Source organism: Eupeodes corollae, chromosome 2 (genome assembly GCF_945859685.1).
Source record: "Eupeodes corollae chromosome 2, idEupCoro1.1, whole genome shotgun sequence".
NCBI lineage: Eukaryota > Metazoa > Arthropoda > Insecta > Diptera > Syrphidae > Eupeodes > Eupeodes corollae.
This window is the reverse complement of record NC_079148.1, coordinates 24,908,264-24,925,815: the sequence shown is the minus strand read 5'-3', so window position 1 is coordinate 24,925,815 and position 17,552 is coordinate 24,908,264. Positions and strand designations below refer to the sequence as shown.

The following is a 17,552-nucleotide window of genomic DNA, read 5'->3' as shown; positions in this document are numbered from 1 at the left end:
CATTGTTGAGAGCTCTTTCTGTATCTCTCTGCATTATTATCTGCATAACTAAAATTTATTTGAAGTCGAAATCTCTTCTGGTTCTTGAGCTTTGGACGATGAAAAAAACCTAGCAAACGTACGTACACACAGACATCTTTCTAAAGAGTCTTTAATTTCGACTCTGGGGACCTCGAAACGTCGAGAAATGCCAACATTTTTAATGCGACAAATCGCACCCATTACAATAACTTCCTATGGAAAGTTAAAAAAAAACACTGATTTACAAAAATTAGTACACACAATTTCTAGAAACTGATTTGCTAGTTGAATTGGCGAATAACAATATTAAAAGTATTGACTTAAATATATTTTTTTAACTTTAATGTCTTAGAAAAATATGATTGACAACTTATTTTACAAATCACAAAAACCTACAAATTGATAAGAATTGGTTGTCGACCAATTGTTCCGAAATTAGAGCTCGCAGAATCATTTTGTTTGCAGTTGGGTTTAGAGATTTAGAGGTTTATCTCGATTGGGTGGGATATAGTTTTGAAAATAATACTTTTTTCGGCCCATTCATTTTTTCATTTTTGGGATCTATGCATCAATTTATATTCAGGCCGATGCATCTTGTTAGGAGGCTTGGTTGAGGAAATAAACCAATCGAAAGATAATTTGTGAATGGGCTATTTCAAAATTCTGTAATTTTACAGAATAAAGAGGACAAAGAAAGATATTGACTCCAAATTTCTTTATATTATTCATAAGATGTAGGCCAATGTATAAGCGTTTAAAAACATCAACGGAAGGTCACAATTAGGAAGTTATCGATATGGGTCGCATCCTCTTTTTTTTTCTTGTTTTTATAAACAAACTAAAGCGTTAGAAAAATAGGGAACGATTTAAGAGAACATACGAAGATTTAAATATCAAATGGCAGATAAAAAGCATTCTTAACGTACGGCTGAAAAACGAATCTCTACACTGGATATTACGTAATAAGTTAAACTAGAGGGTAAACTCAGGACAGTTCAATTGATAAAACAGAATTATTGGAGTGATAAAAGATAACTGGCTATTTATTGAGAACAAAATAGTTAAGTCTTTAGCGTATTTTTGATCCAAATGACTTATTGAGTTACTCACAACTTTACTTTCATAGATTTATGTATCACACCATTTTTAATGAAGTTTAAGGTTTTATATAAAAATAATATAGAAAATTTTTTCGAGATTTTTTCTTATAAACCTGATTTCAACTTATTCAATTCCGGAAAATATTGTCAAGATTACAAAAATGAAGTATAATAATGACTACTTTCATTTAATGAAACGTAAATCATTTGAGATACAGTCATGTACATCCCTAAATTGATGAAATTTAATTTTATTAAAAGAAAAAATATGGTTATTTATAAATGTTTCGATTGAATTACTTTCTAACTTTCTTAAGTTCCTCAAATATACAATTTTGTATGTGTTTTCTATATAAACGAGAAATAAGTAGCTTTTCGTTTAATATATGTAAAAAAAAATGTGAAAAAGATGTTCTTTAATTTTTAAAATTCATATCATTTAAATATGTATAACGTCATAATATAAATATTTAAGTTAAATTAGGATCTATAGCTTTATTAATTCGTAAATTTTAATTTTAATTTAATTTTAAAAAAAACTAATTTTTGTTGAACTTTGTCGTTCTTGAGATGTGATCTTGTATCTTAAGACAATGGATTTTAATGATCTAGAAAATTTGGGAATTTAAAAATCGTATATTGTATGTACTACAATTACATTTTTAATAAGATAATCTTACAATGTAGGCTCAAAGGAAATACGTCGCAATTCTTACAACACTACACCATAATATTAACTTTTCAATAATTATCAATCAGTACATTATACACAATTGTAGACATAAAGAAAGTATGAAAAATGTATCATTGGTTCATAAAATTAATTACGTACATGTCTATAATTTATATTAAATGATTTATTAATCATCACTTTTCTTACTTTATCAACTGTATCGAATCTTGTGTCCACCTACAATATTGAGGCTATTGTCGTTTGCAATAATTTCGATTTCATTAAAGTAAATTTTACTTTTATTTTACTGATCTCTAAGACTTTCCATTTTAAAAATAAAAACACTTTTGTGGATATTGTCATTGACTTAACAATATTAAACCAACAAATACAAATGATGGGAATGATAGATTATAATTATGTTACATATAAATGGAAATGTCAAAGCATATAAAGTGAGTTCTAATATAAGGTTCCATTTTGAATGATCCTCTTTTTAAACAGCTGTCACTTATGATGCTATGTTCTTTTTCCATTTGACAAATAAAAACTACTTCATTACCAAAAACTACTTCAAAAACGTACTGAAATTGTTAAAATTCACTTCAAAATTGGGGAACATATTGAATTCATTGTTCGCAGTTTTGCAAGAAAAGTTTTCTGATTGTAATATTTAGAGATCTTACATCTTGTTTTTTAAGACCTTACAAATTTTCAACTTCCCATAGGAAGTTATTGTAATGGGTCCAATTTGTCAAATTGAAAATGTTGTCATTTCTCGACGTTTCAAGGTCCCTAGAGTCAAAATAAAAGATGTCCGTGCGTGCGTGTGCACGTAAGTTCGTTCGTCCGTACGAATTGTCAGTTTTTTTTACAAAAAATAAAAACTTAAAAGAAAATTTAATAAAAGGTAGTAAAATTTGATTTTCTACTCAAATATCTTTTCAAAGCTTTGAGATTATGGCTTCCAACTAATTTGTACTAATAAGAAAAATTGTTTTCAGCATTTGTACAACTTTTGAGAAAAATCGACCTAAAAACCTACATACAAAATTAATAAAAGTTGGTAAAAATAGATTTTCGGCTCAAATATCTTTTGAAGACTTTGAAATATTGTCTTTAAACTACTTTTATCTTTTAAAAAATATTATTGTCAACAATCAGTAAAATTTTGAGAAAAATCTAATCGACTGTTTTTTTTTTACAAAAAATAAAAACCTAAGAAAAACAATACTAAAACTTGGTAACAATTTACTTTCGACTCAAAGAGCTTTTTGAAAATTAAAAACATTGTCTTCAAACTTTTTTATTTCACAGAAAATATTGTTTTCGATATTCAGTAGTTTTTTTTTTATAAAAATCCAACCGTCCGTTTTTTCATAAAAGTATAAAATCTTCAAAAAATAGTACGCAAATTTGGTACAAATTGATGTTCGGTTCTTGATATCTCTCAAATTAATCTCATTCATCCAATTTGTAAAAATTTAAGAAATGCTACTAAAATTTGTAAAAATTTGTTTTCGACTAAAAATCTATTTTACAAAACTAGATTTTAAAACTAAACTATTTATTTATATGAAAAATATTGTTGGTAATTTAAAAATTTTTAAGAATAATTCAACCAACACGAAAACCTACAAACTTTAAAACAAGACAAATTGACAGGCGGGATGGAAAGTTATCAGGGTGGGTCGCATCCAAGCCTCTTTTGTATTTAAATTTAAGAACACACAGCAGTACATTTGAGAATTGGTCATGGAAAGTTTCATGAAAAAGGATGTGACGCTGCAATCGTTGTGGCCATTTGGGCGGAATGTTTCTTGACAATGAAAAAAACGGTGCCGTGAATTTAGCCCAATTGAAATTAGAAATTGGCCTTATTGCACCTTAGAAAAGTGAAATAGGTGGAATATTTAGCAGTTGACCATAACGCACTTTGACAGGTGAATAATTTTTACAGTGAGTCATTTAAAAGAGACATGCTGCCCCCTGGAACCCATTTGCTTGAGCTTGGTGTAGGTAAGAGGTTGGCGGTATGTTAAGTTTTTGTATTTATGGTAAACTGTATTTAATTGAAATCACCCCAATTTTTCTACATTTAAATGAAATAACATTCTTATTGTTGGAAGTAAATATATTAACAAAAGTGAAATAAAGCCAATTCTTGAAATTTGGCCCAATTTTACTTGACTTTATTTGACGTCACTGAAATAAATATATATTAATTTCTCTTTAAAATACCGTATTTTTATTTAACATAAAAATGAAACTCATTATTGGAAAACCCAATACACGCAAAGTTTTCTATACCTAACCAATAATGCAAGGAAATCTGAAGGCCAATAAAAGTTTTTTGCTAAGGCTTCCATAAAAAAAGGCTGGACTTCAAATTTACTTGATAACAGCTTAGTGATGTCGATTTATTGTATCCCTTATCTATAAAACCCCCCTGAGAAAAAATTAATTTGAAACTATCGCACATAAAAACCAAATCCTTGATAATTCCAAAAACAGCAGCAACCAATATAAATCCACACCGAAAAAAAAAACCAATCAAACTTTCGACCTTTTCACTTCCAACCCAAAAAAAAATAAAGTGTATAAAAACAAAACTACAAGAAAGAAAAACTGAGAATGTAACACCATCGACTATCGAATCGAGTCCCCAAACAAGCCAAACCAAACCAACAATAAACCTCCATCCAAAGCTACAACCTCCACCATCAACATCAATATCACCATCATCGTCATCAATAACATAATCATTAAAATCATCATCTATAGCAATCCCAATCACATCTAGTTACCAATGGAAGCAGCAAGAGCTCCAGCACCAGCAGCAACAGCAATCCAAATCCACTTCCATTCCACACTAGGTATAACTTTTCTTGGCCAAAGCAAACGTCGAAGTCGAAGTGGAAGAATTTCTTCTATCAAAGTGAATCTGAATGAATCGCATGACGAGCCGTACCACAGCTGAGGAAACAAAATAATTTTCAGTTGAGATTCGTCGGTCGAACGTAGCGGATGGCCAAGTTAACTATCTCTTGGATATTATTACCATAAAACCAAAGTAGGTAACATCCATATGGAAAATAAAGTTAAACGAAAATAATGTCTGCATAGTTGAATAAAGTGCTCTGTAATATAAAATTGTGGTCACTTAAAAAGAAAACTCTTTAATTTGATACAATCCTGTGATTAAAGCTGTTTTGCATTCGTAACGTGTGGATTTTTGTCGAAAGTGACATACCTGGTGCATATTTTTATAAAGTGGCACATCGCATTCATACTCACCTTTTTAGATATGTTCGCCGTTCAGTGATTTCTTTTTTTTGGTTGTTGTTGGGTTCAAATTTTATAAGATACTTTACAAGAAGATACAGTTTATTAACCCAAAAGTTGTACAAAGCTATTTTGTTGAGAAGGTCCCTTCTCCGTATTTGTGTCGCCAAAACCGTTAGAGAGTACATATATAGATACATTGATTGTTGTAATTGTGTTCTTGTTATTTTTTAATTTTCTGTTTTGTATCTTTAATCAGAAACCGGTCGTGTAAAGTTGAGTGTGAGCCAAAATAATCTTTTAATAGTTGTGCAGTACTCACAGAAGCCCCCCATAGAAAGGTAAGTTTATTTCTATATAAGTACGAGAAGGTATTCTCTTTTGCCAATGGCAATTTTAAATTGTTATGACTGCTTCAAAAATCACTTAAAACACAACCGCATCATATACAGGGAAACTATATTGGGTCAAGGTTAAGGCTAAGTGCTAACGATTTTTTGAAGCTACCCTTAAACCCTTATACCATCTTTGGGGTGGTAATGAAAATTGACCCATCTATCAATATCAACGTATTCTTCTATGTTCTTAAGAAAAAAAAAACTGTTACAATTTTTTGGTTTTTTGTCTACAAGTTTTTTTGTTTGCCTATTCAATGTTTATTTTGGCATAGAGCCATGCAGACATAAAGGCCATGGCAATATTACAGTTGGCAATGAAAGTTGTATTTATCATTTTTTTGTTTGCAATTTTCTTTTTTCTCCACTTTCAAAAAAGAGAAGGAGAAAGAGAGAGATTGAAAAATTGAACTCCTAACTTTCTCTTTAAGGTTTTTTAAAAAGGGATGTAAAAGCTTTAGGCAATTTGGCAGCTTATTTTCTCTTATGATAGGGAAACCATATACATATTTGTAGTGTTTTATTTCTTTTTATGAAATAAAGGGTGTTTTTTAAAGCTTTTTAAAATATACTATGATTTTAAAATATTAAGTTTTCCAAAACTAGTATTTCCTTGAGATAAATCAATGATTGTTTATTTTATTTTAAAGATGAGGTATACAATTCACAATGAACACCGATATCAGCTTTAAAATTATTTGTCTCGAGCCCAACTCCGTCCGTACTTGCAATAGCAGAGATTTGTTTTTAAAAATTTTGAATAATATCAGTCTTTCTCAGTTATTGCAACATTCAAAAATTTTACATGACCACGAGTTCCGTCTTTTAGGCATTGAATCGATGAAGTATTGCCTTAGATCTTTTCGTTCTCATGACCCGAAGAGAAAATGTATAAAAGTGCTAAATTATTCCTCTTGAAGAAATAACTAGCGCAGTAAATAGTGCTATGAAATGCAGACAAGTAAAGTTTTAAGAATTGGCCTAGTTCCACCTTTGTAAAGGGTAATAAAGACAATTTAAAAAAGTTAGCCTTACTACACTTGCAGAGAGAAATAAAGCCAAATTAGTTGTATATCACTCTCAACAGTGATATATCACTGTCAACCATTCCTGTGTGCGAGTAATGTTGCCAGGAATGGAGGGGGCCTTCGATTTAATGCCGAATTTGAACAGCTTATTTGAGAAAGCACTTTTGACAAGAATTACTCTTGGAGAATTTTTCAGTTTCTCGCAAGAGGCAGTCAAATAAACTTTAAATGGCACAGGCAAGGTTTAAACCCAAGACCTCTGTCATGACAGTCGATCTCACTAACCATCACGCCACTGGTACCACACATTTCAACAGTATGGTTTGCAAAAAATACAAAGAAACAATGTATGCACTCCACCACGCACCAACCCCAAATCCTGTGGAGCAGCATGCTTCCCCATACAAACGTCACCGTAAAAATAAGTTGGTCTTATTTCTAAAAATGATATGGCCTTATTTCACTTTCTTAGAGTTCAAAAATGGTCTTATTTCACTTTTGTAAGTGCAAAAATTAAAATTTTTAAATTAGGTACCGTCTTTTTTTGCTTGGCTTTATTTCACGGCACCGTAGGAAACATTTCTTGGGAAACTCCGAACTGTGACTTCAAAGTTTTCAAACATTTTGTTGTGACTATGAAAATTGTAAAATGTTAGAATATGACTGTTTCAAAGTTTTTATGAATATTTTATTGATTTGTTTTATAAATCTTGGCGTTCATTTAAAACATGTCAAATTTATATTTCCACTCATTGATAATATATCAAGAAATTCAACCCGTATTTTCAAATTTAAACAACACCACACTTAATTAAATATAAATGTCAAAAGAAAACACCCTTTATTATATTGAATTTCTTCTTTAAACAAAGAAGTGTCAATCAATGATATCAAAACATAAGGTAATAAATCTAAAACCACTTCAACAACGCGTACTAAACAAACAACCTTGCTTCAGACATTATTTACGAATTACAAATACCTTACTTGCATACCATTATAATTGTATTAAAAATTATTCCAGCACTTTGCGAAATTCCTTTGCGAAAACTATGCATTTAGTTCAAAGTCTATTAAATACATACTTATGGGGGAGTGTGAATAAAACTGTGGTTTTTTTTCCTCAAGTTATTTATAGCAATTAATCCAAATGATGGCTGTGAACATTTTCAAGCTATCTATAGATATTTTGTCTTTTTAGATAAATAAATATCAAATTATAGAAGATATCTCTAATAACCGCTTGGGTTTTTTTTTAACTTATTTTTTTGACGTAAGGTTTACAATTATTATTATCGCTTTAGTTTGTGGTTAACTTTGAATGGAAACAACGCAAACATCTGTTTTATAGATAAGTTTTATTTATTATGTGTTGTTGCATTTTAGTTTAATGCGCATGCAATTACCTTCTGGTAGGTACTATTAAGTTTAATTTTTTGCACTGCACTTGTGAATATATTTAACAATAAGTTATTGTAAAGAGTTTGCATGGTTCGATGATAATTTACAGAAACTACAATGACTCAATAACTATTATATTCTAGTTTATTCACCGTCACATTTCATGTTCATTTGAATTTAATTAATTGTTTTGAGTGTGTTTAGATTGTTCTTTTTTTAACTTTGTTTGAATATGTCAATTATTCGATTCTTAAAAATATATAAAAACCTTCTTAGTATACAAATAAACCGCTATTGGGATAAAAATATTGTAAGCGTCGTAATACTATTATTAAAAAATGTATTATGTCAAAATCTTCTATTACAAAATTGCATATATGTATATGTACATAAAATATTGTAAGGTAAAAATACAATAAGTTAAAATTCTGGTTGATCAAAAGTCTGTAAATTTCCTGTAAAAGATTTTTTTTTGATATTTTGTAATAAAAACTTACTTTTTAAGGATTGCGGTATTACATGGTTTTGATATACAGCATTATGACGAAGCAGTAATTCAATATCATACAGAATTTTCATCGTACAGAATTTTAGAAATATTGTGCAAATATTTGAATTTATTATGCATTTTAAACAAAAGTTAAAACAAAGATTCTGCTTTTAAATCCTGTTCGCAAAAGTGAATACATAAAACAGAATTATTACCGTACAGTATTATGCACACAGTATTATGACATACAGTGTTTTGAATACAGTATTATAACCCACACAGTATTTTAACCTTAATCTGGTTCATTGATGACACTGTGCTAATAACCCTTCCAAATATTCGATCTTTGTGAGTGTATTTATGCTAGGACTGTATTCTCGGCAGTAGCTTCTGAGCCAATTCTGTCCGAATTCAGTTTTTAAAAAATAATGTAAACCAACATATTTTACGATAACATATTTTAGATTATTCTGTTTTTTAACTAGGTATATGTAGCCAGCACTTTATTTACATTATTGTTTATTTCTGGAAACCAGAGCAAACGTTGTAGCACAATAAAATAAAAAAAAAATAAGTAGAAAATAAATAATATACAATATCAAATAAAAATAACTAACATAATAAGATAAATAAGGTGGCGCTGTAGTGACTTACAACTCTCAACCATTCCTGTGTGCGCATAATTGCAGGAATGGAGGGGACCTACTTTAGGTGGCACAGGCAGGGATCGAATCCAGGACATTTCACATGACAGTCCAACGCATTAACCATCATGCCTCGGGTACTACAACTAACATAATACAAATAATAAAAAAAAGCGTTAGCCAAAAGAAAAACAAAAAGTCAAAACAATATTACGTCCATGAAAATAGTCACTAAAAACTTGAAAACTAACAACTTTTTTATAAACACAAACAAATTCACGTTCATTTACAGAAAAATAATAAATGTGTTTTGAAATATTATGCAAAGTCGTGTTATTGAAAAATTCCTTATTCTCAAAACTAGTTTGTTTTAAAAGCAATTGTTCTTCGAAATGATGTAAAAGAAAGATCGCTCACTTTTTTACCTTATCAAAACGAGATTTCTTTTTCAAACTGTTTACAGCATTTTGAGATAGAAAGTTTCAACCAACCAGAATTATAAAATAAAGATTTTTGTCCTACATAATTTTAACAAGAGAATTTTGTTCACACCGAATTGTGAAATACAGAATTTTGACATACAGTATTACTTACCCCTTTTAAATAACCTCCAGTGGGAAATTAATAAACGTTATATGAAAAATCATATATTCGCACTGGGTTTGCAAAGTTTTTCAAGAATATTTTGTGTAAAATTAACCTTCCTACGACGTAAGTTTTATTTTTTTTCAAAAACCGACTAAATGATACTTTGTCACTGTACTTTCTTAAAACCTAATTTCTACAAAACTCTACTCTAAACACTTTCACCTTCCTCCTTAACTGTTAATTACATTCTAAATTTAGGAAGTTTTAAGGACGTACGAGTACAAATGAAGAAATCAAGAAGAGCTCAGTCTTGTGATCAAGATCTTAGGTCTTGGAATATATAATTATGAATTCATGGTTCTTAACATTTTTTAGTTTTATGACAACCATTTACTATTTACGTTTTACTTCGTTAGCTGCTTATAGGTGGACAATCCTTAAGGATTATTTCTCTAAGCCAATACCAAAACCCTCAATATTAGTTATAATTCTTGCTTTGTAAGAAACATATTTCTGTATAATTTTTGTTGTCATGCCATTGTAAAAATGTTTTATTAAGTTAAACAATAAGAAGACTTAAAATACAGACTTACTTACTTACAGAATGGAAATGAGTCGTCAGTTTTAGTAACTTATTGGCTTTCCTTAGGGCAATTTTCTTTTCCATGTATTGGAAGAACTTTTCTTTTTTTAGTTAAACTCGTTTTCGTTTGTTACCTTTTCTAACTGGGTTGAAGGAAAAACTTATTTTCTTAAAAACTGTCAAAAAGAATTACCAGAAACCTTGGTGTTGTAAATATTGTTTTTTTTTTTTTTTGGACGGATAGTTTTCATATGTAAGTAAAACGCATGTTTTTTAATGTTATGGTCAAGAATTGAGTTTTATTTCAAAGATCATGGTTTTCCATTATGATGTTGTCGTAGATTTCCGTTTTTCGACCCCTTTTTGTAGTAATTGGTGCTTTATTTCAGCAATAACTCTCCCTCTGCACGCTAAACAGTAACTTTCAACAACGGCTTGTGGATTTTGATCAGTTCAAATACGAAAATTATGCTTATTAATTTACCTTTTCAACTATTAGCTTAATTCAATAAGTTCAAAAACTATTTGAGGCGGCGCGCGATTATTTGGCAATACATTTGCACGATTTGCAAAAATTGTTCAGGCCCAATTCTATTCATTATGAAATGGCACACTAAACTGAGTATTAGTCAAATGACAACTGTCAAAAAGACCAATTCCGAAAAAGTATTGCATGGTTGAAAACCACGCGTCTATAAAAAACATCCAATATAATTCTAACTACCAAATTTTAGAAAACCTTTAAATTTGGTAATCAAATATTTATAAATCGGTCGTACACTCTTTATAAGTTATAAGTATGGTGTTAGACCTCCACACTCAAGTTGAAGTTCAAATTGTTGTCGTAATTATCATTATTTAAAAATTAGTAAATTAGTCACATATTTCCATGCATCAAACTCACACAGCATAACACTTGAACAAAACTGCTTTTAGCCGCAAAAACATCGCCACTAAAAAGTCAAGACGCCTAATTAAAGAAATTCGTCGTGTGTGTATAAATTAAATAACCGGAAAATAAGCTACCACTTCTTGGGTGCTGCATTTAAATTCGAATTAAATTATACTCTTCATATTTTCTCCTTTTCTAGTTTTTGTTTTGTATTTTATTTTTTGCAATTAAAAAATACCATCTCATCGCAGGTGAATAAGGCGGCATGACTTTTTTTTTAGTTTTTAATAAAGAACTACTTTTCTAACTCATTCCCGCCACGATTAAAAATTGTGTTTCTTTAAAAACCAGCTTTTCGTATGTATATGAAATTCAAGACGATCATTTTTGTCATTTGTTTTTCTTTAATGTTTATATGGAAGAATTTTCTAGGTCAGTAGGCTAACGCCCGTATGGGGCCATTTGGGACCCACAGACTGTACAGACTTCTGTCACACAGAAAACAGAAGAGGAAATCGCCAATTTCGCGGTCAGTTGATCGCGTTCACGCGCACAAAACAAAACAGCGCAGCGTATAAGGTAATAGAGCGGGAAGCGGGAAATGTATAATTTTGCTTTCTACAGCATTCGTTTTTTATTTAATAAACATAATAAATAAACCCACAACTCTTCATTGTCAACAAATAGTTAAATCAAATATGGATGTCTGCAAAGTAAGCTAAATAATTCTGAAAAGAAAAGAAAAAACAGTGGCGGTACACCGCCGCCGCCGAAGCCGATAACAATTTGAAGCTACCGGCTCGGCTTAGCACAGATTTTGTAACATGCTTCATGGAATTTTTAGCACAATATGTGTAACGATAAACATCAACATAATTTTATTTATGCTTTGATGATTAAGAGGCGGACCATCATGGCTTTCGGAGGAATTGTTACAAAATAAATTATGGTCACACAATGTTTGGGTTTTTTGTTTATAAAATTGCGTGACTCAACGAATTATGCACTCAAAATTAAATAATAAAAACTTTTCCAACTTGAGGTTTAATTTTGAATAATCCTGGCTTATTTAGGAAGCTGTCACTCTTGAAGCTTCTTTGACATGTGACAAGTTAAAACTACTACTAAATTCTAAAAATGGAACAGTAGATTTAACAACGCATTGTAATTGTTAAAATTCACCACAAAAATGGTGAACATTTTGCAGCCATAGTTCACAAGACTAAAGAACTTTTAAAGGGTTCAATCCCTTTCTGTGCCATCTTAAGTTTTTTTCACTGGATTTTTGACAAATCCTCAAAGAATAATTCTTGTTAGGAAAAGTGGTTTCTCAAATTAGCCGTTCGGAATCGGCTTAAAACTGTAGGCCCTCTCTATCCCTGACAACATAACTCGGGCACAGGAATGGTTGAGAGTTGTAAGTCACAAGGACCAAGTTATCAACGGACTATGGAGCCACCTAATTTATTTATTTTAAAGGACCTTCAAAGCTGTCGCATTAAGAGCTGAAAATATGCTTTACGATTCACTGTTCGTCTCATCCAGCCCGAATAATATGTGATTCTAGAATCAATGTTATGGTCTCGTCGCTTCTAAGAAGAATATTTATGGGAACTAAGTTCATGAAAAGCTTTTCCCGGATTAAGTTTAAAACACATAAAATGAAGTAAAACATCACATATCAAAGAAAAGTTTGGAGTTCCTTGCATAAACGTTTAAATTAATCATTTTTTGTACATTAGCTTTGATGGTTTTTTGCTACTCAAACCATTTTTGTTCTACTAGAAATTCTGTATTACTTTAAATTGATAATAATGCTCATTTTTCTTTGTGTAATTATAAAATATAAATATTTTATTTGTATATTCGCTTTTTGTTTGATAATTTATCACAACAATATTAATTATTGATTAGAATTAACTTAAGCAATGATTGAGTTAATCCAATCAATATGGAAAGCAACATTAGCGTAACCGTCAGGGTTTGTGGTACCGCAACTTGGAACAACGAATCCAGCAACACCAACTAACCTGCCATTGTATGCAGCTGGACCACCGGAATCACCACTGCATGCACCATTGTTGGCTTCATGAGACAAGCACAAAATTTGTTCCGAAAATATACCGATTTTAGTCAAACACTTCAATGAGCTGATGGCCTTAACGGTGTTGTACTTCAATTTAATTGGAATGTCCTTGGCATAGGTTTCTGGGAGTCCCCATCCTGAGATGATGACATCAGATCCAGCTGGAACTTTGTGTGATTCCAATTCGATGGGTTGGATTTTTGTTGAATAAACCAATGGTTTGACAAGTTCCAGGACAGCAACATCGGAGGTAACATCACCGTCGTAATTCTCATGAACGGTAACAGCTTGGACTCTAACGACGACACCACCAAAGCGGCGGTCATTGGATCCAGCCCGGATGGAGAAGTATTCAGCAGGGTATCTATACACAAAATTGAAAGTGAGCATTTAATAAATAAGTTTCAAGTTTCTCAAACTTTGTACATACGCTTCAAAATCTTCATTGACGACACAATGGGCAGCGGTCAAGATGAATTTCTCAGAAATGATGGATCCACCGCAAACGTGGGAGCCCAACATACGCAGGGAAATTTGGTATGGGAACTGGGCAGGTAGGGCTTCATCACCACCAACTATGCGTCCAGTGACGGCACCTTGGACGTAGGCCACAAGGGCACACAAAACTAAAACCACACCAACTTTGAACGCCATTATTGTCAAGTAAAGAATACTTTCGGTTTGTCTTGGTCAAGGCATTTTTATAGGTGGCCCAATGTGCCGAAAAATTGGAATCCTTATCTTATCTATATGAGCGCTGGAGCTTCACAATGTTTATCTTCCAAAAAAGAACGAGAAGGAACTAGATTCTATGTTTTGTTTTTGAGATCAATCTATAACGATTTATAGATAATTCATTATTTCTTTTTTGTGAATCAAAGTTTATTATTTAATTAATTTTTAAAAATTGATTTTATCAAAGTAAAACATGTTCATCGCAATTTAATAAGACAAGATATCTTATCGTCAATTTTTTTTGGTAAAATCCACACCTTATCAGTTGTATAACAGTTCTTAATTGTATGGGACAAGTCAATGGTGGCTTAGGACTTTGGGATGTCTAAGATTTGTTTTACGTCTTAAAAAATAATTAAAATTTCTTTCGATTATGATCTTGAAATTTAAATAATTTATCAAAACGGTTGAAACAATGAAACCACTACTAAACAATTTAAATTATTACATTAGTTGTTTTAATTTGTAATTTGAAAGTTTAACATTTCTTAACACATGAATTAAGTTATCTTCGTAAAACAACTGCATTCTCAAACATACAGTTCTTAACATTTTTTTTACTCAAATTAAATAAGGTTTAAGAAAACAATTCTGGGATTTTTAAGTTTCTTATACATTTAATTACTTTTTTTAATTTTCTATTAATTATAGTTTTTTATGAATCATTCCCCACTTTCAAAAACTCATTCCTTAGAATGATTATAATCAATAACAAAAAATCAAATTAAATAAGTTATCATTTCATATGGCGTGCTTAAAAACAAAAGTAAAAAATTCTGATTTATTTAATGCGATATTCCAATGATAATACTCGTATATACAAATAATATTGTTTGATGATACTGGAATTTTATTTAAAAAAATTATATCGTTTTAAAAAGCAATTATATTATATTTGGCGCGTGCTTTGCCATTTTGGCCTTTCAGATTGTATTTCAAATCTGTTCATCTTTGAAACACAAGCAACTTGGAACTACTTTCTATATACAGACGACTCTCTCTAAGTCAAACTTCCTTTCAGCTGAAATTAAGTTCGAAAGTATGCGCCGCAATAGTTTACCTCCAAGCATCCCGATTTAAAAAAAAAGTGCTGACATTTGCAGACAGCTTTCGGTTTCCTAATTTCAAGGTTTTAAAACCAGAAATAGTATCCTTAGCAAAGTTTTGTCTGATGAAAGTGTTTCTGTTGATAATAATAAAGCCAATGAATGAAAACAATAGATTTCAGAAGTTTTCTGAGTATTTAAACCCGATGACATTTTTAATGTTGAAGAAAGGGGATTATTTACAAATGTTTGCCGCCACGTTATTTAGGAGGAAAGTACAGCAAAGAAAGAGTAACATGCCTTGTTAGGTCCAAAATGACAAGCTCAGAAAACTAAAGGTCTTATTCATTGGGTAGAGCAAACCAAAGTTTTTGAATGACAGTAAATTTTTTTACAGGTTGGCTTCTCGATGTAATGCTTGGACAAGCATCCTTAATTGATAAACGTCCTGCCCACCCAAAACAAGTCAAATATAAATTAAAGTTTATAAAACTTGAGTATTTTCCCCCCAACATGACCTCAACAGTTCGATCGACGGACATGGACATTGTTCAAAATTTAAAAGTTCATTATAAAGCCGTATACTAACCCAGATCTTAAGGGTTTCCGAAAGCAAATAAGAGGGCTTTGAAATAACACTACTTAACTGTGTACACCAGGATTCAAAGGCGTGATTACAGGATGTAACTCATTTTGAAAAAAAAACAATTAACGGTTTTTTTATAAATAAAAAAAAACGAATAGAAAATCATTTCATCTCCAAAACAATTTTGTGCAACGAAAAATAACGTTTTTAACATTTGGTAAAATTTTGAGAAAAATCGAATTAACAATTTTTTTACAAAAACTAAAAACTAATAAAAAACATTACTCAAAGTTGGTAAAAATTGAATTTAGACTCGAATATCTTTTTAAAAACTTTAGATTATGGCTTCAAACTTATTTTATCTTATAAGAAATGTTGCTTTTAATATTCGGTAAACTTTGAGAAAAATCCAATTGACAGTTTTTTTTGACAAAAAAATAAAAACTTAAAAAAGTTGGTAACCATTGATTTTCGACACAAATATCTTTTCAAAAATTTGAAGTTATGGTCTCCAACTAATTTTAAATTATAAGAAATATTGTTTTCAACATTCACAAAATTTTTGAGAAAAATCGCATTGACAGTTTTTTTACAGAAAATTAAAACCTACAAAAAATTAATAAAAGTATCAAGTATTTTTTCAAAACTTTGAGATTTTGGCTTTAAACTACTTTTATCTTTCAAAGAAACATTGTCGTCAATATTCAGTAAAATTTTGACAAAAATCTAACTGACAGTTTTTTTACAAAAAATGAAAACCTAAAAAAAAACAATTCCAAAACTTGTTAAACATTTACTTTCGAATCAAAAAGCTTTACAAAAATTAAAAATATTGCCTTTAAACTTTTTTATTTCATAGAAATCCAACAGTCCGCTTTGTTCATAAAAAAAAATAAAATATGCAAGAAATAATTTTTACGCAAATTTGGCAAACATTGACTTTCGGTTCTTGATATCTTTCAAATTAATTTCATTCATCCAATTTGTAAATATTTAAGAAATGTTACTAAAATTGGTAAAAATGTTTTCGACTAAAAATCTATTTAACAAAACCAAATTTTCAAACTAAACTGTTTCTTTGTATGAAAAATATTGTTTGTAAGAATAATTCAACTGACCACTTTCTTAACCCAACACGAAAACCTACAAACTTTTAAGCAAGAGAAATCGACAGACGGGATGTGAAGTTATCAGTTTGGGTCACATCCCAGCCTCTTTTTTTAACTTATTTTGTTGAGATAATAATGCATTATTTTTATGAATTCAAAAACAATAATCTCTCTAACTATATTTTTTTAAAGCTCCCTCTAACTCGAACTTATTATGATAATGCGTGAAAGTTCAACTTAGAGGGAATCGACTGTACATTAAAATATTATTGAATTTTTTTTTTTAAATAGTGAATTAATCTTCATAAGAGATAAAAAGATATTGTTTTGCCAAATTTGTTATTTTGCTTAAATTTTGAAGAAAAACAATGAAATTTACTCAATATTATTTTATTTTTAACTTTTTGTTGAGAAATATAATTCTCTACTAAAATTTCTGAGATAGTCGAGACTACTCACTTTTAGACGCGCAAGATTTTGTTGTGATACTTAATCGACATTACCCAATAGACTTTTGAAGACTAATGACAGTTCACTTGATTAAAGTTCTCTTCGAGGTTTCTTTTCCTAGCGCTGAAATTTCACACCTGTCAAATGCCATTCTTAGTGTCAAATTGTAATTGAAATGTTTTGCCATTTAAAATAGTGTAGTTAAAATAGTAGATCGCTTAGCAATAGCGTTTAAATAATTAAAAATTACTTAAGGCCCACATTGATACCTGTGGATAATTGATACAAGGATAATTTTAGTGACGACTATGGTCGTCATAATAGACTGACTCCGCAAACAATTAGTTATATTTTGATGAAGAAATTGGAAACGTTAATGATATCGTAGTGCCTCTTATTGTAGGTCTCTGTAAGAAAATTAATGCTAGATAATAGTTTTT

General features: G+C 30.3%; 2 protein-coding genes across 9 annotated transcripts in view; one reads left to right on the top strand and one right to left on the bottom strand.

Moving 5' to 3' along the window:
- Window positions 1–4,713: 4,713 nt before the first annotated feature.
- Window positions 4,714–17,552, top strand: part of LOC129948361 (carboxypeptidase D) — a 33,405-nt gene continuing 20,566 nt past the window's right edge. For 5 of the 8 annotated variants that reach the window (XR_008781862.1, XR_008781861.1, XM_056059334.1 and 2 more), the window contains exons 1-2: window positions 4,714–4,867; window positions 5,339–5,420. The gene's annotated coding sequence lies outside the window, so the exon portion shown is untranslated. Of the gene's footprint in view, window positions 5,262–5,338; window positions 5,421–17,552 lie in introns of all 8 variants that reach the window. The other 3 variants (XM_056059331.1, XM_056059330.1, XM_056059332.1) reach the window with 3 other exon arrangements.
- On the bottom strand, window positions 12,922–13,864 carry LOC129948364 (serine protease SP24D-like). The gene is made up of 2 exons (XM_056059337.1): window positions 13,617–13,864; window positions 12,922–13,550 (listed from the first exon to the last, which is right to left on the bottom strand). The coding sequence occupies exons 1-2, from the start codon at window positions 13,838–13,840 to the stop codon at window positions 13,022–13,024; spliced, it is 753 nt and encodes a 250-aa protein (XP_055915312.1). The 5' UTR covers window positions 13,841–13,864; the 3' UTR covers window positions 12,922–13,021.

Excerpts from the sequence above, each read along its gene's own strand:
- LOC129948364 (XM_056059337.1), bottom strand. The coding sequence starts at position 13,840 with ATGGCGTTCAAAGTTGGTGTGGTTTTAGTTTTGTGTGCCCTTGTGGCC. Across the intron at positions 13,551-13,616 it reads GTCAATGAAGATTTTGAAGC|ATACCCTGCTGAATACTTCT; the intron begins GTATGTACAAAG and ends TTTTGTGTATAG.